Source organism: Bos indicus, chromosome 7 (assembly GCF_029378745.1).
Source record: "Bos indicus isolate NIAB-ARS_2022 breed Sahiwal x Tharparkar chromosome 7, NIAB-ARS_B.indTharparkar_mat_pri_1.0, whole genome shotgun sequence".
NCBI classification, from domain to species: Eukaryota; Metazoa; Chordata; class Mammalia; order Artiodactyla; family Bovidae; genus Bos; species Bos indicus.
This window is the reverse complement of record NC_091766.1, coordinates 99,567,056-99,590,290: the sequence shown is the minus strand read 5'-3', so window position 1 is coordinate 99,590,290 and position 23,235 is coordinate 99,567,056. Positions and strand designations below refer to the sequence as shown.

At 37.4% G+C, this 23,235-nt stretch overlaps 1 protein-coding gene and 1 long non-coding RNA gene across 6 annotated transcripts in view; one reads left to right on the top strand and one right to left on the bottom strand.

Moving 5' to 3' along the window:
* Positions 1-323: 323 nt before the first annotated feature.
* On the bottom strand, positions 324-22,799 carry FAM174A (family with sequence similarity 174 member A). 2 transcript variants are annotated; one of them, XM_070794066.1, is made up of 3 exons: positions 22,182-22,789; positions 13,654-13,788; positions 324-881 (listed from the first exon to the last, which is right to left on the bottom strand). In XM_070794066.1, exons 1-3 carry the CDS (start codon positions 22,622-22,624, stop codon positions 878-880), a joined length of 582 nt encoding a protein of 193 aa, XP_070650167.1. In that variant the 5' UTR covers positions 22,625-22,789; the 3' UTR covers positions 324-877. The 2 variants fall into 2 exon arrangements, with proteins under 2 accessions (XP_070650167.1, XP_019821024.2); XM_019965465.2 differs by lacking the exon at positions 324-881 and having other exon boundaries at positions 13,650-13,788; positions 22,182-22,799.
* The window catches only part of LOC109562355 (uncharacterized), a 217,475-nt gene continuing 217,009 nt past the window's right edge, over positions 22,770-23,235 (top strand). The window contains exon 1 of one of the 4 annotated variants that reach the window (XR_011567824.1): positions 22,770-23,124. This is a non-coding gene — a long non-coding RNA (uncharacterized lncRNA). The remainder of the gene's footprint in view (positions 23,125-23,235) is intronic. The other 3 variants (XR_011567823.1, XR_011567821.1, XR_011567822.1) reach the window with 3 other exon arrangements.

Sequence of the window (23,235 nt, the reverse complement as noted above, 5' to 3'; positions counted from 1 at the left end):
TAATGAGGTCAGTCTCTGTATCTAGGTCTGACTCCAAAGTCTATGCACATACTTCAATTCCTTCCTCTTCTATGATATAACGTGATAGGAACGTTTTCATTGGTACTTCTCTCACAATACTGTAAACAAATTAAATGGCTTTGAAATTCACTGGTTTCTGAAATATCTAATCAACGTGGTATCATAATTTAACAAGGAAGTTGTTAAAATACAATAACTTTTGACAGATTTTTAAAGAAATCATATAAAATACATATGCTAATCTATAAATCTATAGCTTTGGGTTTACTATATAAACACATCTTGTTTATACCACATTCAAAGAATTTTAAATAGTATTTATTGTTTTACACACAACACAGACACTTTTATATTTAAAAAACTCAAACTCAAGATAATAAATTTGGCTTCTTTTCCCCACAAAAACGGGAAATACATCTTGATAAAGTTACACACCAGTTGGTTGTTGGGATTTATAGTTCCAAGGAAAAAAAAACAACCCTTAACCAGCCAAAAAATAAATTATATATATACACACACATACATAAATAAAATGAACTGATTAGTACATAAACAGTTTACAATAATAAGGTAAATAAGAAAGAGAAATTGATCAGAAAACACACTGCTTTAAAGTAATTTTCAGATCTCTATTATAGTACAATTTACTCCCAGCAACTCTGAGCCCATTAAGAGCACTTCTATACAGAGAAAAACTAACAAATGATACACATTTATTGCAACAACAAATTGAAGGTTATCATAATATATGTAACTTAAATACCCCCCAATTGATAAAGTGGCTTTTTATTCCTTAAACATAGACATTCTACTCTTCATTGTAGAAGACGGAGTTTTCTTATCAAAAGGCACATTCTTATCTGCAAGAAAAAAAAATACTATAAATGCTTATCCTGGAACAAATTCAAACACACTTTAAAATATCGCCAAAGACTTGGAGTGCCAGAAGATAATGAAAGTATTTAAGGAAATTATAATGAAGGGCACTAATAAAACAGTTACTTTGTCTACACTAATTATATCAGATACTATTCTTTAAATTATACTTCTAACTTTTTCAAACGAATTTTATACATAGAACCACTTTGACAAGTATACAATGTAATTATTTATTTATAGTTTCTGTAAACACAATCCTTAACAGATCCTATTTCTAAACCTTCAGAAAGTAGCATTAATTGAAGCTGCAGGCCTGGAAGTATATTCAATGAAACAATCAAAAAATGCTTTTAATATTTATAATACAGTTATAAAATTTTTCCATACAGAAGATAAGGCTTTCTATAAATTATATGATGTGGTAAATATGCCTATTTTCTTACCTTATTGACTAGTTTATGGTAATATGAGGTTATATTTTCATCACACATATTTATACACTTTAATTCTATTTATACATCAGGCTTTACTGCTACTTAATCTAAACCACAGATGCTAAGGAACTTCTGCTAATAAGAGCCATTACAACCGAAAGCATTTAATCCAACCAAAAGCAAAGGTATGCAGATTTTACTAACTTAATAAGTTGTCCTTTATAATCATCATTAACATATAGAACTTCATTGGAGATATCTATGAGAACGAGTAATACTCTTTTCCAACTTAATGTTTTATCTAAATTATAATAAGCAATCTATAATAGATCTCTAAATGATTATGTTGTTATAAGCTAAGGAAATTCCAATATATTTTGAGGGTAAATTTAAGCTTTTTAAAAAAACACATATTGAAGGTTAATAAAAAACCTGCTACTCATGAACAATAATTGCCCAGAATTCATGTATTCATTCAGGGTCCCCTGCAAAACCAATTCTCTCTTGCCAGCTGCCAAGTTTAACCTTCAGAAAATACTTTGAATAGTCAGAGTGACATATTTTCATTGTCTGCGCAATATCTATTATCTCCTCTTTGCTAATAAAAATACTGATTTAGTTTTATGAGCTAAGTAGGGTGACAATATGCTGGAAGGAGGGAAGGTTCTGAGAAATTCTGATTTCCTGATCAAAGGACAGATGTGACTTGGGTTCTTGCCTCTCACTGTCTTCTCTTCTGGTAACAGATGTGATGGCTGAAACTGCAGCAGCCATGTAACTAGGATAAAGCTTTAGGTAAACCACACACATGTAGACCCTGTCATCAAACTGCCATGGAACAGATGCCAGCAGCCAACTTCTGCAGGCTTCTCATGATATGAGAAAAACTTGTGAGTCTCTGTGATTCTAGATTCTCCACTACTTATATTAAAAAACAGTCAAACTAATAGAAGTAGAGAAGAGACTGGTGGTTACCAGGGACTGAGGGAAGAGGGAAATGAGGAATTGCTACTCAAAGGGTATGGAGTTTCAATTATGCAAGATGAATATGTTCCAGAGATGTTCTTGCTATGTAAAATTGAACCTAAGGTTAACAATACTATATTCTGTGCCTAAACATTTTAGAGAGCAGATCTCATTTTAAGCATTCTTACACATGCTTTTCTATGAAGTAAAGCAAATGTGTAGTAATAAATTTTATGGAAATCTCAGTTTGGGTATTTTTCAAGCTTCAAGAATGTTCTGTCTCTGTAAACATTATGCAATGATACAGTATAAAAAAAGACATTTTCAAGGACAACCTAAGAGCTAACTCAGAAAATCCTAAACTATGAAAACAGCTATTAAACCAAATCAAGTTGGAAAGGGAAAACTGTCCTAGTGTAGTCAAGAATATTGTTATTCCTTGTTCATTTAAATACACTTGTAAATATTAGATTCCTGGAGTTTTTTTTTTTTTCTCCCTGGTCCTTTTTAAAGAAGATACAATGTCTTTGGATTGTACAGAATGAACACTATCTGAGAATGCTCGGGAAGGTTAATGCCTTAATAATTGTGTTTAGGACTTTTTGTTCATAAACTTGAGATTCTTGTCCCTTTACTGTCCTGCAACCCAACTCATATAAGTCAGCCTTCTGGGTGGCAAGCTCTGCCTGCATTGCCCATCCAGCCCAGCATATACCTTAGAGAGTCTGCAACCCAGACTATCACAGCTGAACACAAATTCTGAACCAAAGCAGTAAGCAAGCATTTTATTAAACAGATCAACTGTTGTATGAACAGAAACTTGTGATTCAGCTACTCTATATGAGTTTCCATTTGACAGAATTACTTTAGATCAGTCTAACACTTGTTCTAGCTCTGTACTGTCTAAAACAATAGCAATCTGGCAATTACAGTTAAAATTTCAATCAGTTAAAACCCAATAAAATTAATAATGGACATGAATTTGGTAAACTCAGGGAGTCGGCGATGGACAGGGAGGCCTGGCGTGCTGCGGCTCATGGGGTCACAAAGAGTTGGATACAACTGAGTGACTGAACTGAACTGAAAATTAAAAATTCAGTTCCTGGGTCATGCTAGTCAACTTTCAAATTTCTGAAAAGCCACATAAGGCTAGTGTGGCTACCAAATTAGACAGGGCACCTCTAGACCACGTCAAGAGATGAGAAAACAGCATTACCAAACAGTGTTTAATGTTACATAATCATTTAATAATATACACATTGTTCATGTTCTTTACCAATAAAGACATTGTGATGATAACTGGAACAAGGCAAAATTTCTTTCTAAGGCTCAGTGTCCACAGAAAAGTAAAACATTGAGAAAAACCCCCTAAACCCTACACAGACATTCTCTTTAACTGTTTAAATAATAACAAAGACAGCACAGTTCCCTTAAAGTGGATCAGGTACAGACTATCCTACTAGTAACACACACTGGACATCCTCAAATACCAATTTCTAGCTAAAATAAGCATTAGTACTTTGACAGATTCCTATACATACTCTATTTACTTTGAATAACCTTAAGTGTTTATTCTGATAAAATGTTATGCTCCACGTTGAAAGTAGTGATTTAGAAATTAGAATTATTTATTATAAATTATTATTTGCAAATTGATAACTGTTTGAATAAGATCTTCTTAAATGAGAGCTTCTGGTCAACACACTTAGATCTGTTTCCTGATTCTGATATGCTGATGTTAATAACCAGAAAATATTCTGTGGCCAAGTAACACTGAGCACAAATGTAACGAACACATATAATACAGTATTAAATTTAATGACAGAAGAGAAGAGCTAAGAAGCAAATTTAGAGTTTTTAAAATTACATACATGGCAGAAATTACTAGAATAGCCTTGAAGTGATAGAAGTACTAGCTTTTAAAAGCTGCCAACCAAGATTGTCAAAATGTCCTTTAGTGTACACCATTATAAAATAATAACAACAACTTTACTCTTCAGCAGAAATCAAACAGAATAACAAGGTATTAAAAAAATAAAAAAAAAAAAAAGAATAACAAGGTATTATTTCCACTTGTTTTGTGTTATGAAGTAATGTTTAAAACTACATTTTTGAGACTGGTTATGAGTATTTATTTCCAACATGCTTGTAAGAAAATGAAAGGTAAGTTTTGGTTAATACATAGTCATCTCTGATTTCTCATCACATTTCTATCAGAGAGAGCTAAAATGTCCTACACAATTGTTAAAACACTGGTATGTGGTTTAGTTTATAATTCCTTTGAGTAAAATGTTTCATTAACCAAAAGAAATTATGTCTAATATACAAATAGATGTAATAGGATAACAATAGCAAATTCAAGAGAAATTATATTAACTAAACAGCTTGAGCTATGTTTTCCCACATATGTACAAATTTTCCCAGTTTAATCATATTAACCTCAAAGCTTAAATTAGCAGACCTAGTGGTAATGATGGTTAACTCCCTAATATCCATTCAACCCCAGATGATAATTCTGAACTAATTATGGTATTTTCATTTTTCTTGCCACAGTTCAATTTAGCAATGATCACATAACCAATGATACGAAAAACACAAATAAAATTCTGTTAAACAGTTTCTGGGGAAACTTTTCTCATTCCTAAGGAAAGAGACACAAGATAGTTGGTACCTAACTTTCATTGAAAATTACTGTTCAGGGCATGATTATAGGAACTGCTGGCACCATCCTATTATTGGTCTAAAAATGAAACTCACACATGAAGACAGTCAGAATTAGGAGGATCAGGGGGAAAAGAAGCCAGAGCCCTGATGTACTGTTCTTGGAGTTGGCCCTGCCTGATCTATCTTATTACATGAAAAAATAAACTTCTCTCAGGAGATTTAGATTAAACCATATAGTAGCAGTTCCATATAGTTCAATCTAATGCAAAGAAATGGTAAAAATTATTACTCCAAATTTTAGCCACCAACAACAATCATTATTAAAATCTTGATATATTAAAAGCCACATCCTTTTATAGTCACTCAGGAAGAACTGACTACAAAAGGCTAGTTTCATACTGTGATTAAATCATAAGTAAATAAATTAATCTACTTTCTGAAAATGACTTGTTTCTTATTATTTTATAGACAGAGTTTGGAAAATAAAGGTGAAGGAATTTTAGAAAGCACTTAAACAATGAAGGAAGCATCAGTAAGAGATGCTCCAACAAGAATCACCAGCAGTTTTATTGCAGACTAATATGATTCTGTGTTGCAACTAACAAAGCAGGCAAATAATATTTACATTTCTCATTTTAGGGGTCCCATCTGATCGCTTCTCAGCCTTTTCACTAAGATCAAGTACAGGGGTCCCCATGTGAAAAACAAACAATAATACTGTGTGCTAGTATAGAGGACAGAATGAACAGACTTTAGAATTATTTTCTTTATGGGTATAAATCATATAAATATTTAAAAAATGGAATGAGGATTGCAGTAGGAAGAGAAGCCTAGATAATTTAAACTCTCCAAGCCTCAGTTTTCCTATCTTTAAAGTGAAAGCAATACAAACTACTTTGCTAGACAGTCTCGATGAATTCATCGTATACGTAAGGAGCTTAGTACAGCGTCTGGTACATCCTGCACTAAGGTAGGCATTTACTATTAAGTGATTATTATACCTATTATAATTCTGCTACTCTACTCTCTCCAGTTTTCCTTCTGGCTCAGTGACAGGATCCGTGCCTGATCTTATCCCTCTGAAGACATTCTCTCTACCACTGCCATTCATTCCCTTGGATTTTCTACCATTTATATGACTGCTCTGGGAAGCCCTTGGTAAAAATCCTCTTTGAGGGTCTACAAAGACCTTGTGATATACTCTCCATATAAGTGCTGATTTTTCCCTTTAAAAATAATGCATTAATCATGGCATTAACCATGATTATCAGCCGTTACTAAAGTGAGTCACAGTGGGATCTATACAGAACAGTCTCCACTTAGGACAGTTTGACTTAACAAGTCTTTGATTTTATGATGATGTGAAAACAATACGGATTCATTTGAAACCATACTCCCAATTTTGGACTGAAGATAATCCAACAAGATCTTTTCTCAGGCTAGCATGATCTCCTTTGTGAAGCTGGGCAGTGGCAGGGAACCACGGTTCCTAGTCAGCCATGAGATCATGAGGGTAAACAAATGACACACTTAAACCATTCTGCACTCATACAACCAAACTTTAAGTGTAGTATTCAACAAATTACATGTGACATTCAACACTTCACTATGAAATAGATTTGCGTTAGATGATTTTGCCTAACTGTAGGCTAATATCAGTGCTCTGGCTAATATAAGTGCTCTAAGCATGTTTAATGTAGGCTATGCTAAATGCTAACGTTCAGGTTAGGTGTATTAAATGCATCTTCAATTTATGATATTGTCAACTTATGATGGCTTTGTGCAGACATAACTCCATAGTAAGTTGAAGGAGATCTGTTCATCTTTTCCATGAGATTGGAAATGTTGAATAAATTGACGGCATAATGCGTGTTTAATATCTGACACCTACACTGGAGGGTTTCCCAGGTGACTCAGTGGGTAAAGAATCTGCCTGCAATGCAGGAGACACAGGAGATGTGGGTTTGATTCCTGGGTCGGGAAGATCCCCTGGAGGAGGGCATACCACCCTACTCCAGGCATTCCTGCCTGGAGAATCTCATGGATTCTGGCGGGCTATAGAGGAGCCTGGCAGGCCACAGTCCCGTAACATCAAAAAGAGTTGGACACAACTGAAGCAACTGAGCATGTATGCATATGCCAACATTTGTAAACCAGAGAAAGTCTTACCTATTAAATCTACTTCAAATAAAGTAACAGTTTTTACTCTATATTTCATCAGAAAATAATCTCTATGTTACAGAAGGTAACAGAAATACAAACACACCTCTACCTACATGTTTTTGAAACTTCTGTCCAGTAGCAGAAAAGAAATGAGTCTACCTTCCTCAAAATGAGAGACAGAAAAAGAGATCCATGTGTGCACAGACTTTGGGGGAAAAAAAAAAAAAAAGCAGATATCTAAAATCAGTGTAGGTATTATTTAACATTGTTTGAAGAAGAAAATAAAAGGAGAAAAAAAAATAGCCTTTGCTTCTTGGCACCCTGAAGTATGCATCCATCTCACTGCTCACTTCAAAAGGTACAAAAGCAGGTTGGGCCTAGAGAAGAGCCTTTCCTCCGGTTTTAGCAAGGCTGAAAAATGATAATCAGGAATCCCAACTCTAGCTCAAACTTCTTTGTTCTTTATTCCTGGCCTATGGATGTATATCTATTGTTAACTGCACGAGGCTGGGTATTTTATCCATTTTTGTTCACCACTATCCCCAGAGCTTAGTGGAGTACTTCAGGATACATGGCAGACAGTTTATCATTGCTTTTAATGAAGAGATGACTCCATCCAATTTATTACATCCTCTAGGATATCACAGGCACCTCCAATATTCATGGTTAAAACTGACTCCACACCCTTTGACAAAAATCCCACTCCTATAAATTTACCCTGAACATACACCTCCAACAATACAAAAATATGTATGTGCAGGGTTATTCACTTCAGGATAACCTGTAACTGCAAAATAATTGAATGAAAACTACCCAAACACGAAAGTATAGGCAACTGATTCAATAAACCATGATACATACACCTGTGGAGCACTACACAGCTGTGAAAAAGAAAATCTCTATGAACTTATATAGCATGACTCACAGGAGTACTATTAAGTGCAACCAAAAAATATAAAAATATATAAACTATAGGCTACACCTTGTGTAAGAGAGAGAAATGTAAGAAATATATATTCCAACCAACTTTCATCAAAAGAATCACAGAGGACCGACAAGAAAGTAATGAAATTGACCATCTACAATGGGTGAGGGTGGGAAGAATTGTGGAAGGGATCAAGAGAGCAGTACTTCTCTGAGTGTATCCTAGAGTGAGCAGGTATGTATTCTTAAAATTTTCTGGTATAGTTTTTACTTTTGGAGGCGTGCTGCTGCTACTAAGTCACTTCAGTTGTGTCCGACTCTGTGCGACCCCATAGACGGCAGCCCACCAGGTTCCCCCGTCCCTGGGATTCTCCAAGCAATAACAACAACAAAAAAAAAACCCAAAACAAAACAATAAAGATGGGAAAGGCAGAAAAAACTAGAACAGAAACAAACGACTTAAATTATATTTTAAAGGTCTACTGTAAACACTGAAAAGGGAGAAAAAAAGAACTAAGCCAAATCACTTACAATACCTAACTACCCTCAGTTCTGGGCAGGATGAGGTTGTAAGGAAAAAATTGCAAACAAATCTTAAACTCTTAGTAGTACGTTTGTCTACTGTATATGCAAAGTGATTCTGACATGGGATTAGTTTTATTATAAGATTGAGCAGTAAGTAAATGTGTTGATGTTGTTGGGAGCCAGGATGTTGCTGGAAGTCATTTTTAACACAATGAACAAGAAAAATGTCATTATGGAAAAGGAAGAAAGCAAGAGAGAAGAACCCAGTGGGGATAGACTGGAATGGTAGAATGGGAGGCGTGAAGTAACAGTATATAAAGTATGCACATATATGCAAATATGCATGTATATTGGAGTAAGAAATGTAACCCACTCTAGTGTTTTTGCCTGGAAAATTTCATGGATAGAAGAGCCTGGTGGGTTACAGTCCATGGGGTCACAAAAAGTCAGACACGACCAAGTGTGTGCACACACGTACACTCATGCATGTATAAGGGCACATATGTGTGTGTAAGTGTTATACATACATTCATAGAATTGTCTGCTGAAGGACGTCTGATAGCAAAGAGCTCAGCTGGTACCCAAAGGAACCAGCGCTCCTTTGAGAAATGGCTGATTCCATGGCTGGTGCAGATACAAAATGAGCCTGGAACACCTTGTTAGGCCAGAATGTAAGGAAATTCTTAAAAAAAAATGGGAGCAAGTCACAGGGGCATAGAAGTCAGCCTGAGTAGGCCCCCACTGGCAACTACATCAATGAATTATAAACCTTCGAAGAAAGAGAAAATCATGAATCTTTACAGTCAATAAGATAGACAGTAATAGTGTAGGGTAGTGTGAAGTCACTCAGTCATGTCCAACGCTTTGCGACCCCATGGACTGTAGCCTACAAGGTTCCTCCGTCCATGGGATTTTCCAGGCAAGAATACTGGAGTGGGTTGCCACTGATAAGACAGATATATAGATAGATAAAGAAGAAACAAGGATAAGCTCTTGCTAACAGTACATGTCAGTGCTAAATGGTAAATATGGAGGAAATGTTGAGGTTGGAAAATCACAATTTTACAACTATCATGGTGAAGATTAAATCAGGCAAGAATAATGACAAATGGGTACTAAATCTAGGGGGAAATTTTGATGAGAAGCAGAATACTGTATGATTTTAAAATGCCTTTGTAGTAGTTGCATTACCACTGCTACTCAAGGACAGGTGAACACTGTGTGTCTGCAGGTAAGGATGTCCCGAAAAGGATGCACAACAATCTATGGAGTATTTCCACCAAGAATGCATACTCTGAATCTAATAAAGAGGAAATATCAGAAAATCACTTTTATATAAAATGAGCGGGATGCATTCTTCTGTATCATGATGACTGGGAAAGAGAGAACGTAAGAGAACAAATGAAGTAAACTGTTAAAGATAGGTGACTCTAGATTAAAAGTTTAGGATACTTTTTGTAATATTTTTATTCCTATAACTTTTCTATAGAATTGAAATTATTCCCAAGGGGCAGGGGGAATTAAGTAATGCATGTACATAGGCTCTTTGAAGGAAAAAAAATCCAACAACATAGAAATATATAAAAGGAAAAGTAGAAAATGAAATGTCAGCCCCCAAATCTCACCTATTCTCCACTGGAAGGTAAGCTTTACAAAGTCAGGATATTTAAAATTTTTCTTTTCTGTTTTGTTGCTTTTATGTGACCCAAGCCCCTAGACTAGTGCCAAGCATTAAAAAATTGCTATATGAACTAGCTGCTATATCACTGATTTATTGCATGGATGAGGCTTAGATGATAAAGAATCCGCCTGCAATGTGGAAGACCTGGGTTTGATCCCTGGGTTGGGAAGATTCCCTGGTGGAGGCCATGGCAACCTACTCCAGTATTCTTGCCTGGAGAATCCCATGGAGAGAGGAACCTGGTGGGCTACAGTCCATGGGGTGGCGAAGAGTCAGACATGACTGAGCGACTAAGCACAGCACACAAGCACACTTAATGATGTGCCGTCCTCCTTACTTAGTCCAGACATATGTATAAGTTTTCCCCAAGTCATTTAAGTAAATGGTATCATAACATTAAGAAATTCAAGCTTATTTCATTATCAATCATCATTGATAATTATCATTATTCCCAAAACCTGCATCTCCATTATTTCTGGGTTCTTTGTTCGGCCTGAATGAATATCTTGGCCAATCCAGTATTTCCATTTCTCTATCCTTCACCTTTTAAACAGAATACTTAACTCCTGTTGACAATATCTTTCAAAGCCTCTTGAATAATTCACTCCACTCTATTTCTCTTTTCTTAAAAAACAAATATATATATGTATATACACAGATATTTTATTTATTTGCCTACTCCAGGTCTTTATTGTGGCATGTGGGGTTTAGTTCCCTGACCAGGGATTGAACATAGACCCCCCGGTATTGGGAGGGTGGAGTCTTAACTGCTGGACCATCAGTGAAGTCCCAACTTCTCCAATGTATGTATACCATCTAACTGATCTTTCTCCTGGTTCCCTTACTTCTCCAAGAAGTCCCTACTTCTCCAATGTATGCATATCATCTAACTGATATTCTTCCTGGTTCCCTTCTCCAAGAAGTCTCTACTCCTCCAATGTACATGTGTATCATCTAAGTGATCTTTTTCCTGGTCCTCTTGCTGTTTATCATAATCTTCCTCCAATTTATGCACAGTTATCTTCAAAATATAGCTTTCATTATGTTTTCCCTATCTTAAAATTTTCCAAGTGGCTTTTTGCAACCTGTAGAATAATTTGTAACTGATTTAACATGGGTCACAATCTGCCTCTAATTTATTGTTCTGCCTTTTGCATTCAAAGCTCAAAAATCATTCATTCCCCCATTCATTTCTTTCATACATACTAATATAGTATACATTTCTTTCAGTTCCCTGAATATACTTTACTCTGTTGCTTCTGATTCTCTGTGACTGCAGTTCTCTCTCCAACTCCGGCCCCTCTAGCCACCCTTCATTTAGCTAATTTTTATTCATGTTTCAAGCCTCAATTTACCTGTCACTTCCAAGAGGTTTTTCTGGATCATTCGTTTCTGCAACCCCACTATATATTCCCACATCATCCTATTCTTCCTCTTTCTCTGTTTCTGTAACTCTGACTCATGTTTAGCTCTCTGATGGAATGCAAGCTTCATGAAAAGAGGGGTTTATGAAAGATAAATAGGAGAGAGAGGCCTGTGATGAGGTGAGACGCAGATAAGAGATGGCTGTGGGTGACAACCTCATGGAAACTCTTGCCTTCTTATATCCCTCCCACCTTCCCTGCTTCTGCTCCTCTTGATCTCTCCTAGGCCACTTTTCCCACTACAACAAGAGGTCTCATTCTTCAAGGCACATCTGATTATTTGATTATATACACTCTAGCCAAATAATATCAGTAACAATAGCAGGATAACAACAAACTCGTTAAAAAAAAAAAAGACAACAACCGAAAAAACTGGCACCTTCCCAGGACTTGTCACAGCTGATCCCCACATGCAACATGTTGCACGTATAAATACACACGCACATACAACAGTCTGCATTTTAGACATTCTGTGCTGCTCACTTTCTGAATAAACTATCATCTGTCACAACTACAAACTCTGGGTTGTTTTTGCTGACTGTAACAACCTTTGTCTTGAGTCAAGCACACTTGAAATAGACAAGCTAGGCTTCAAGTTCAGTTCCTCTTTGGAAACAACCCTGACTGACTAAGTCGACAACTTCCTTTTCTGTGTTCCCTTTCTGTGTTTGTGCAGAAAGAGGTGCCTCATATGCACTGAAGTTTTTAAAACATGACAAATACTATACTTTTAAAATATAATAAAAACTTTGCAGAAGATTAAAGGAAAATAATTATACAAAAAGTGAGACTCTGCCCCCCAATCCTACTCCATGAGCACCTTCTGTAGGGTCAGCCCAAGAGGAGAGAAAAGATGAGCTGTTTGCTCATTCTCAGTTCCCAACAGTATTTCGAAATGACTCTCATTCTAGTATGTAAAGATAAATATCTGTTACATACAATGGCTCCTAAATGCATGTGAGGAACTTCATCTGACCTAAGCAAACAGTTAATAACTGGTAGTATTAGACAATGGGAACTATACAGTACTTTATAGCCAAATTAAGGGCTTTTCATGGCGTATATTTGAATGTTCTAAATAAACCTTAGAATGTTCTAAATAAATACATTTTAATGTACTTTATTCATGTTTATTTTCACTAAGATACAGAATTGCTAACGAGCAAATACAGTTGTTTGGGTCACACTTATATATCTAGACTCTACTATTACTATGGCATTTTATGAATATGTTTTTATTAAATGAATTAATTACCAGCACCCAAAAGCTCATATATACTTGAGTTAATAATCCAATTTTTGTTGAGACTTTTTTTTTAACCCCCAGATTTCTATTACTTTTTCTATGTATGTACCTGACTCTGGATGCTAGCTTTTCTTCACCCAAATAATTTCTCCTCTATTCCAACATGGCCTTCCCTATTGAGTGGAAACTTTATTGCTTCCCTTCCTCATGCCATCTGCACTGAAACTAGGCTATATCCATGTAACTCTGTTTATCCAAACCTTTTAGGAAAGCTCTTAACTCAGTGAGAACAGATATAAGAATAGACATAATAGCCACAGTATCAGACCGCTGACCATTAGCCCCACAATTTTGCCAAAAACGCTGATTACAAATAGAGTAACAAAGACTAAAACCAAAATATTTTCAGAATGCAGAAAGAAAATCAAGTTTACTAATCTCCCTCTACACCTGCCAGAACCTCCCCCCGCCCCCCTCACATGCACATACACACACAGAGGATTATCTTCATGCAGCAGCAAAAGGGAAGGAAGCCCCACAGGAGCCCTGCAGTGACAATTTCTCCGGGAGATGGTATTCTATCCTACACAACTATTTTAGCAAAGCAAAGTGAATGTGAGCTATTGGTTGGGTAGCACAAAAAACTTCATTAAACAGAACCCAAAACTCATCATTTAGGATAAAAACTGTTAAAAGAAATTCAACTTTAAACTGCTCAACACTTACCTTCGAGGATGATTGGCATCAAACAATGTGTTATCATCCTCCTCATCATCTTGCTCTAAAGGGGTCAATTCCATGTTTTCTATGTTAGTGTCCAAAACCCCGTATCTCCTAGTCTTTCGGTTCCTTCTTCTCATCCTATTAAATAGAAAATATTAATGAATAAAAATTATTTCTAAGTGTGGTATGGATGATTTTAATTTTACACTTATTTGTAAATTAAATTATTCCACTTTCTGACACTGAAGGCGTTCAGTATCAGAATGGCTACATTTCAGAAATGTAACCAGTTAACCATTTAAGATTATTTATTTTAGACTACTTTTTAAACAAAACCTACTCCTGTATGTCTGTGTGCCATCACCATTTCTTCTGACTGACACACTTTCTTCTCTGTCAGCTGATAATGTAGACAGATAATCTCTTAAGTCTTTGTTCTGGTCCAATAGTTTTACTGAGGCCTTCTATTCCAGCCGTTCTCTCGTCTCTTGTAGGCCTTCTTACTTCTTAACTTTCAGCCCCGCTAAGAAACTGTATGCATCAGTTCAGTTCAGTCGCTCAGTGGTGTCCGACTCTTTGCGACCCCATGAATCGCAGCACGCCAGGCTTCCCTGTCCATCACCAACTCCCGGAGTTCATTCAGACTCACGTCCAACGAGTCAGTGATGTAATCCAGCCATCTCATCCTCTGTAGTCCCCTTCTCCTCCTGCCCCCAATCCCTCCCAGCATCAGAGTCTTTTCTAATGAGTCAACTCTTCTCATGAGGTGGCCAAAGTACTGGAGTTTCAGCTTTAGCATCATTCCTTCCAAAGAAATCCCAGGGCTGATCTCCTTCAGAATGGACTGGTTGGATCTCCTTGCAGTCCAAGGGACTCTCAAGAGTCTTCTCCAACACCACAGTTCAAAAGCATCAAAGTCAAATTAAAAAAACAACTACATATTGTAAAATAGAATTTAAACTTAAAATGAGACTCTCCTAAGAATATCTTTCTTTCTTTCTTTTTTTTTTTAAGAATATCTTTCTTAAGTCTAAAGATATATGCAATGGCTACGTGGTCATGGCAGCTTTATGGCCATAAAAACATCAAATACAATACACCCACATGTAGTGATTTTTTTTTTTTTTTCCTGTCCTCAGGGAAAACCAGAAACACTTATGAAGGCTTAATATTGGGCTGATTCAAGGGACCATCTACTTAAAATATTAATGAACATTAAGTGTAAAATATAATACATATAAAAAATGTATTGAAATCTTAAGTAAAAGGCTGCTTCTAATATGCAGTGTACATTATTTTTGAACAAAAGAGCAAAGGAGGATTTAAAATTCATGCAATTTTAACAGCTGTGGTTCTCTCCACAAATTATTATTTTCATTAAGCTTGCGATGCTCAAACTTTCTATATATGTTAATAATTACATATGTAGCATTATATATTGTACATTATTTTACCAGACAGAGTAAATGCATATTGCAATCTGAAAACAAATTTTGTTGGGTCTTAAAAAATGAAACTTTAAATATGTAGAGAGGAAAATATGTAAGCCTAAGAAAGCAAAAGAAAGTAGCAGTATGGTTTATACTATTGAATTATATTCCTTTATCACATGGCAATCACAGGTAAATGATCTTCATCAGATACCTTCTAGATATTCAAGTTATTATTCAAATAGTTGTCTCAACTGAATGCAGATTCCTCAATGTTTCATTATACTCAGGTTGGTAAGAATCATTTCTGTTTAAATAACGTAAAAGCTACAGTAGAAAAATAAAGCTAAAGTAGTAAAGTAAGGTTGATAAAGTTTTATGTAAAAATGTATGGTGCTACATAAAATAAACACAACAGAATAAAACTTCATTTCGTTTTACTACTCTGTGAAAGGGAGACAAGCAATCATTGTAACTTGCTATAACTTGCTGCACTGATCTGATTTTCCTGTTTTAACTGAATGCCTGTAAGGATATTATTAAGTAATTTCTTCTATTTATCATTCAAAACTAGACTGAGGAATACAGTACTTAATGGATATTTTATATACATACACTCTCCTATGTGATCAGGTACAATGATAAAGCTGAGTAAATCTTAATAAAGATACAACTAATGATATAAAATTTACCTTGAGTATTTTGGGGCAAAAAGGTGAATTAGTAACCAACAATGATTTTTGGAACTCATTTTGTTTTTGCACTGAGACAAAGCTATATAAAAATTGGTGAGCCACAATTTCAGTTGTCCATGACAACACAGTATACAACACATAGCAAAAATTATTTTATCTGAAATTTCTCTCATCTTCATCTCCCATTCTTTTTTCTCCTTGCCCCCACCCCATCTCTAGTCTTGTCAGACCTAACCTCTTGCAGGTTAGTTTCAGAGTTCATATATTAAAAGAATATGGTATGGGGGAGATTTTAGAAAATACCATGAACACTCCCACCAAAATATTACAGCTGAAATTGCAGATACAAAAAGAATTCACTAAAAATAATTACTGTTTCCTGGGTGTGCATATAAGTCAGGCAATTGAGGTAAGCAGCTTACAAGCACTACCTGAGGTAATCCTCACCACAAGCCTTTAAGTATCCTTATTCTAAACATAGAAAGTCAGACCTTAGAAAAAATTAAATTTGGGACTGTAAATAGTAGAGCAAATAATCAAGCAATTTTATTCCCAAGTCTGGGTTCTTAAACATTAGGGTGTATTGTCTTCCTATATGATTCTAAGTAATTTTAACCAAGGTCCAAGGTTAGCTACCAGTCTTCTGATCCCTAACACAATCATCTTACATTATACTAGACTGGATATATTGTTTTAAGTGAATTGCATTTTCTGGTTCATCCTTTCCTGGTAAAAAGTAAGAACTTGGAAAAAAAAAAAAAAGTAAGAACTTGGTAGCTACTAGCAATAACAAGTGCATTTGTGTTCTTCTGGTTAGGCCATTTCTTAGTTTTGAACACTGCAACAGTTACCTGCTTTTTATTTATCCTGAAGGAAACTTCTGCCTTAACAGAACCATGATTTTGCTTAGACAGCAACTGACCCCAGCCCTGTTGTTGTTGCTTAGTTTCTTAGTCTTGTCCAGCTCTTTTGCAACCACATGGACTGTAGCCACACCAGGCCCTTCTTTCCCAGGACTTAATTCACCTCTCCTTCTGTGGAGTTTGACTCCTCAACTAAGGGACAAAGAGACTGAAAACTACTGCATACCTTCACAGTGGATTGTTCCTGCCAAGAAACCTCTGTGATATTTTAGTGTCTCCTCTCCTAAGCTGACTTAGTTTCTGTGAATCTCCAGTTGCTCTTTGACTGTTGTTGTTCAGTTCCTCAGTTGTGTCTGACTCTTTGCGACCCACAGACTGCAGCACACCAGGCTTCCTTGTTCTTCACTCTCTCTCAGAGTTAGCTCACACTCATGTCCACTGTGTCAGTGATGCCATCCAACCATCTCATCCTCTGTCGTCCCCTTCTCCTCCTGCCTTCACTCTTTCCCAGCATCAATGTCTTTTCTGATGAGTCAGCTCTTCACATCAGGTGGCCAAAGTATCGGAGGTTCAGCTTCAGCATCAGTCCCTCCAATGAATATTTAGGAATGTTTTCCTTTAGGATGGACAAGTTGATCTCCTTTAAGTCCAAGGGACTTTCAAGAGTCTTCTCCAACACCACAGTTCAAAAGCATCAATTTTTTGGTGCTCAGCCTTCTTTATGGTCTAACTGTCACAGCCATATATAACTACTGGAAATGCCATAGCCCTAGACAGACCTTTGTCGGAATGTCTGCTTTTTAATATGCTGTCTAGGTTTGTCATAGCTTTTCTTCTAAGGAGCAGGTGTCTCATAATTTCATGGCTGCAGTCACCATCTGCAGTGATTATGGAGCCCAAGAAAATAAAAGTCTCTCACTGTTTCTCCATCTATTTGCCATGGAGTGATGGAACTGGATACCATGATCTTAGTTTTTGGAATGTTGAGTTTTAAGCCAGTTTTCTCACTCTCTGCTTTCACCTTCATCAAGAGGCTCTTTAGTTCCTCTTTATTTTCTGCCAGAAGGGTGTGTCATCAGCATATCTGAGGTTATTGACATTTCTCTCTGCAATTTGATTCCAGCTTGTGATTCAGCATTTTGCCTAATGTACTCTGCATATAAGTTAAATAAGCAGGGTGTCAATATACATCCTTGACATAATCCTTTCCCAATTTTGAACCAGTCTGTTGTTCCATGTCCAGTTCTAATTGTTGCATTTTGACTTTCTGAGATCTCAATATTCTTTCAGGAAATCCCCTTTAGTTTAAGTTAGCCAGGGTTATTCTATGTGTTTAATTAAAATAGTAACTAATAGAAGTAATAATCTAATATTCCTTTAATATTGGAAGGAAGTGTTAAAGAAAAAATACACAGGAGATGGAAAATGTTATTTCCTTTGAAAAGTCTAATAAAATCACTGTTTTCTCTACCCGAACATTTCTCAGTGTAATCAAACCCAGTTCATTTAGTTAATGCCTGAATGCAAACACTGTACTTAGCCTTAGCGAAATAATGATTTGTAAATAGCCTTTGTTCTGAGGTTTTTGAGTCTTCCCTAGACCCACACTGATTCTTGATTAAGAACCAAGAATGCTCATATATCAGGCAACTGCTTACCCAATGCCTACCACATTTTGTACATAATGTTCAGCACTGGGGATATAATAGAGAATAAGACATACAACGAGTCTCTTTTCATAAAGACTATATACTAATCTTAGGAAGCCTACTTTATTCCTTCTATATATATATATTTCAATTTCTACAGAAAGAATCTAATTTTTCTTTGAAATAGTTCTAGACTCAGAGGGGAAGTTACTTCTAGTTACACATTCATAATAACTGAATTAAATTAAAAACAGTATGGAAGTTTTATGGAGTTCAAGTACTTTACAAGTAAAATATTCTCAGTGTTTTCTCATATCAGTTAACGAAAGGATGATTTTTGGCCCGTTCTTCCTTGTTGGCACAAATAAATAATGCTGTTGTGCTGCCACACCTATTTTGGAAGTGGAGAGTCAAAATGGATATTCACCAAAATAAATTATCTTCATAATCTGGAAGCAAAAAGAATGAGTTCTGTTCTGAACATTGCCCAGACATTGTTAGCATCAATCAAGTTGGATATCAGGTGGCCAACTATATTTAGGAGTTGGCCTGAATGAATGTACTAGATACTGGTTAAAGAGTCCAATTTTTCTTAGCTATAGATTCAGAATTTTGCTGTTAACAGACAATGTTAGTGACTCATCCAATAGAATCAGACTGAAAAGACTGTACCCTTATAAGCTTTACAGAAATGAAGATGGAAAATCCATGGCAAGAAATATTTATATGTTAAGATTACAAATAAGGTGAAAGCAAAATGAAAAAAGATCATCCCCCAAAAGTTATCATCAGACTCATCATTTATTTTGTGTATGAAACAATACTTAGGGTACTCCAATGCTATATGGGAAATATACAGCATTAAATAAAAATTACATGGTGAGAAGAATAATTACTGCTCAATTTTCTTCTAATATTTTTTTCATATCAAGAAGAAAGTTTCAGTTTGGTGGTTATATGCCTGTAACACGTCATGAACATTTTCTAGCTTTCTCTTTAATAAAAAGTGGGCCTGGATTTGCTGGGTTTTGTGAACCAATACTATGCAGCTCAAATAATGTTTCCACTGGTGATTTTCAAGCATTTGATCATAAATTGCTTTCCATTCTTAGAAATTATTTAAGACCCTGAATAGATTATAATTATGTGGATTATAAATACCAATTATTAATATATTAATTAAACCTAAGAAAAGTTTAAATACCATTTGCTTTTTAAAATTATAATAAATCCACTACAGATTAACATAGCTTTTTGTGAAAAACATATTGTCAAAAAGAAAACCAACAAAGGTGAAAAAATGGCATAGATTTAGATTTTTTTCAAATCTTGTTAATGTCTGGCTTAAATAGATAGAACGAGATAGAAAATGAAAAGAGAGAAATTAGAAAAATAGAAAACTGCTAGATTTTCATATCTGCTTCAGCCTTCAATCATTTGCTATGCGTGGTCTATTTGAAGGATATGATGAACTTGGAAAATGGAGGTACATTTTAATAGCTTTTCAGATTCTGGTGTTAACATTTTTTTTTTTTTTGATAGAACACCAAAACTCAACAAGAGGTAGTTTCTTATGAGTTGGCTGCACTGTGGAATTTGAAACTATTATCACTGAATTTCTTGGGTCCTATAAACTTCTAGTGAAGTCATTCAGTCATATCTGACTCTTTGCGACCCCATGGACTGTAGCCTATCAGGCTCCTCTGTCCATGGGATTTTCCAGGCATGAATATTGGAGTGGGTTGCCATTTCCTTCTCCAGGAGATCTTCCCAACTCAGGGATTGAACCTGGGTCTCCCACATTGTAGGCAGATGCTTTACCGTCTGAGCCACCAGGGAAGTCATAAACTTATAAGGGAATGTATTATTTTGAAAATAGTTTCAATATTGCAGATATCTGAACAGGTCTCAGAGATCCCTCCCACCCTCCAGGATTTCCTGTTGTGCTGTACTTTATCAGTTAGTTATTTAAGCCAAGGAATGTTGGCTTAAATAATGTTTTTCACTCACAAAATAATAAACAGATATGTTTAAAAGGAAACTTTGTTTAAGTAAATCCATTTAAAGAAATACATGAAGTGGTTGAGGGTAGGCAGTTATAGGAAAAAAAAAAAAAAAAAGTGAAATAATTTGGAGAACAAACCAGTGCATTCCCACACAACTACCTCTACTGCAGTCAAAAGGAGGCAACTACCTGGTGCTTCCTTAGCTCTTCTCTTGGCTGGCTTCTTCTAACAGTGAGTTCTTAGCTCTGCATTTCAGCTCTTCAGAGAGGTGGTCCCCAACTAAGAGGCTTTATTATGATTTTTCCAAATCGGTCTCATTACATAGTTGGAATGTTATAATACCATGATTCATGCCATAAAGTAACTTTACTTCTATAACAATAGAACGCATCAAGTGGAAGTTACTTACAACAATGTAAAATATCACTAATTGAACTATATAATTCCTTTTCTACTAGATAAGGCATTAAATGGAGTAGAAAAATAGGTGATAGTCATTTACTTATTCATAACCTGGTACTTAATCAAAAGGTTGATCACAGATTTGGACGCAGACATCATGGAAAAAAAAAATTCAAACAAAGCAAATGATGGATTGTACAATCAGTGATGATTATTATATACTGTGGGATATCACTTTATTCTCCTAGGTCAGTTTTATCGTAGGTAAAGTGAAAGATGTCATTTAAGTGTCCATATTTGTAACAAATCTGAAATTTAAGTAATTCTGTAATCTAACATTCTATAGTAAGAATACGGATAAGGCAATGACAACCCACTCCAGTACTCTTGCTTGGGAAACCCCATGGATGGAGGAGCCTGGTAGGCTACAGTCCATGGAGTCGTGTAGAGTCGGACACGACTGAGCAACTTCACTTTCACTTTTCACTTTCCTGCATTGGAGAAGGAAATGGCAACCCACTCCAGTATGCTTGCCTGAAGAATCCCAGGGACGGGGGAGCCTGGTGGGCCGCCATCTATGGGGTCGCACAGTCGGACACGAGTGACATGACTTAGCAGCAGCAGCAGCAGTAACAATAAGCTCAAAAAACTATTCATTTCTAACTTTAAGCTTCTGAATGACTTAGAATTATTTACAGATGAATTCATTTTAGAAAAGTTTTTTTGAAGATTAAAAAAAAGTAAATCTATCCATTTACTAATTCAAATTTTGTAAAGTTAAAATCATACATATGTTAAGATATTAAACATACTCTCCAACATTATAACGGGATCATATTTATGACATTTTTCTTCCTTTGCTGCATGGGTATCAGTTTTCCATCTTACCAAGAAATCGGTAACATTTCACACCATATTATTTCAGTTCAGTCGCTCAGTCGTGTCCGACTCTTTGCGACCCCATGGACTGCAGCAAGCCAGGCCTCCCTGTCCATCACCAACTCCCGGAGTTTTTACTCAAGCTCATGTCCATTATTTAGTGTCTTGCAAAATGAATGCTAGATGTTTCTAATGCGGACTCTAACAACGATTGAACCATACGCAGTTGTCAGTTTTCCAGGTTCAGAAAAGGTGGAAAGCAAGAAACTTCATAAGGTACAATCGATGGTGGCGAGTTAAAAGTCAACAGCAGGAAACTGCTGTTAAAAGAACTTCTTTAAATCATCCTTAAAGATCATTCTGCATTACTATCAATTTACTTAAATAAATACTGATATAGAGGTTCGGTGTTAATTTATAGTTTACACATGAAAAGGGAGGCAGCAGGGACTTGGCGTTCTGAACACTCCCAAACGTACCACCGGCTTTCAAGACCGTCCTCGTTACAAGCTCACTCAGCAGGCACAGTGACTGAGGGGGTGGGAGGAGGTCGGCAGATAAGCGCGCTTCAGGCCTGCCGGGGAGGCTCGCGGAGGCTTCGCCTCACCTGACCGTCCTGACGACGAAGTACACCAGCACCGCGCCGCTCACCACCATTAGCACGGTCAGGGCCCGCTGGGTCATGGGCTTGTCGCCGGGGTCGGGGCTCACGGCCAGGACACCGCCCGCCGGGCCCCCGGCCCCCGCCTTCCCGCCGGGGTCGTCGGCGGCCGGCCCCGCCCCGGGTGTGCTGCCATTGCCGCCCTCGGCTCCCCGCGCGCCCGCGGCTTCCAAGGCCGGAGCGCGGCCCGCGGGCCGGGCGGCGGAGGACCCGGGTGGCGGAGGGGGCCGGGTGCGCGGACCGCGCGCCGCAGGCTGGAGATCGGGCGCGGCCCGAGCTGCCGGCGGCCGTCCCGCGGAGGGCCCGCTCAACTCGGGCAGCAGCAGCGACAGCAGGAGCGCCGAGGCCAGGGCGCGGCTGAGGCAGCAGCTGCAGAGCGTCGGCTGCATGGTCCGCGGCCGGCTCCCTCACCGCGCGCGAGCTCCGGCGCCCGCCGCCCTGGCTCCAGGCGGGACCATGGGCGTGTTAACTGAAGAGACGGAGGAGAAACGCTGACGGAAGCCCGGGCGAAGCCCTGGCCCGCTGCAGGTGGCGGAGGCGGCAGCCGCGGTAGCTGCCGTCGACAACCGGAAGTTCGTACATCTCAGCGGCCCCCTGCTACTAGGGACGCTCCCGGTTGCTAACCTTCCGGGGCTGGCGCGTTCCGTGACGTCAGGAGCGCGAGGCCGTCTGCGCGCCGCGCACTTCCGGAAGGCGAGGGGAAGGAGCCTGCGGTTGGCTCCCTACAAGGAAAGCAAACCGGAAGAGAGTTGTCTCAACTGTGCAGCAAAGTTTTGCAGGAAGAATCCGGGAGAGAGTGGAAGCTCGTAATTTGAGTTCGTTGGTGCAAAACTGAAGAAACACAGCCAATTATTTATTAAAGACCGCCTTGACGTTTCCCTCAGCTCAGGTACGTATTTTGCTAGACTGGGTTGTTAGGTCACTAGAAAGAAAGTAAACAGTTGTGTCAGGTGTGCAGCAACTCTTTGCAGGAAGAAACCAGGAGAGATTGGAAGATCAT

Coding starts and splice junctions, on each gene's coding strand:
- FAM174A (XM_019965465.2), bottom strand. CDS start 22,624: ATGCAGCCGACGCTCTGCAGCTGCTGCCTCAGCCGCGCCCTGGCCTCG. Junction 13,789..22,181: donor TTCGTCGTCAGGACGGTCAG/GTGAGGCGAAGC, acceptor TCTATTTAATAG/GATGAGAAGAAGGAACCGAA.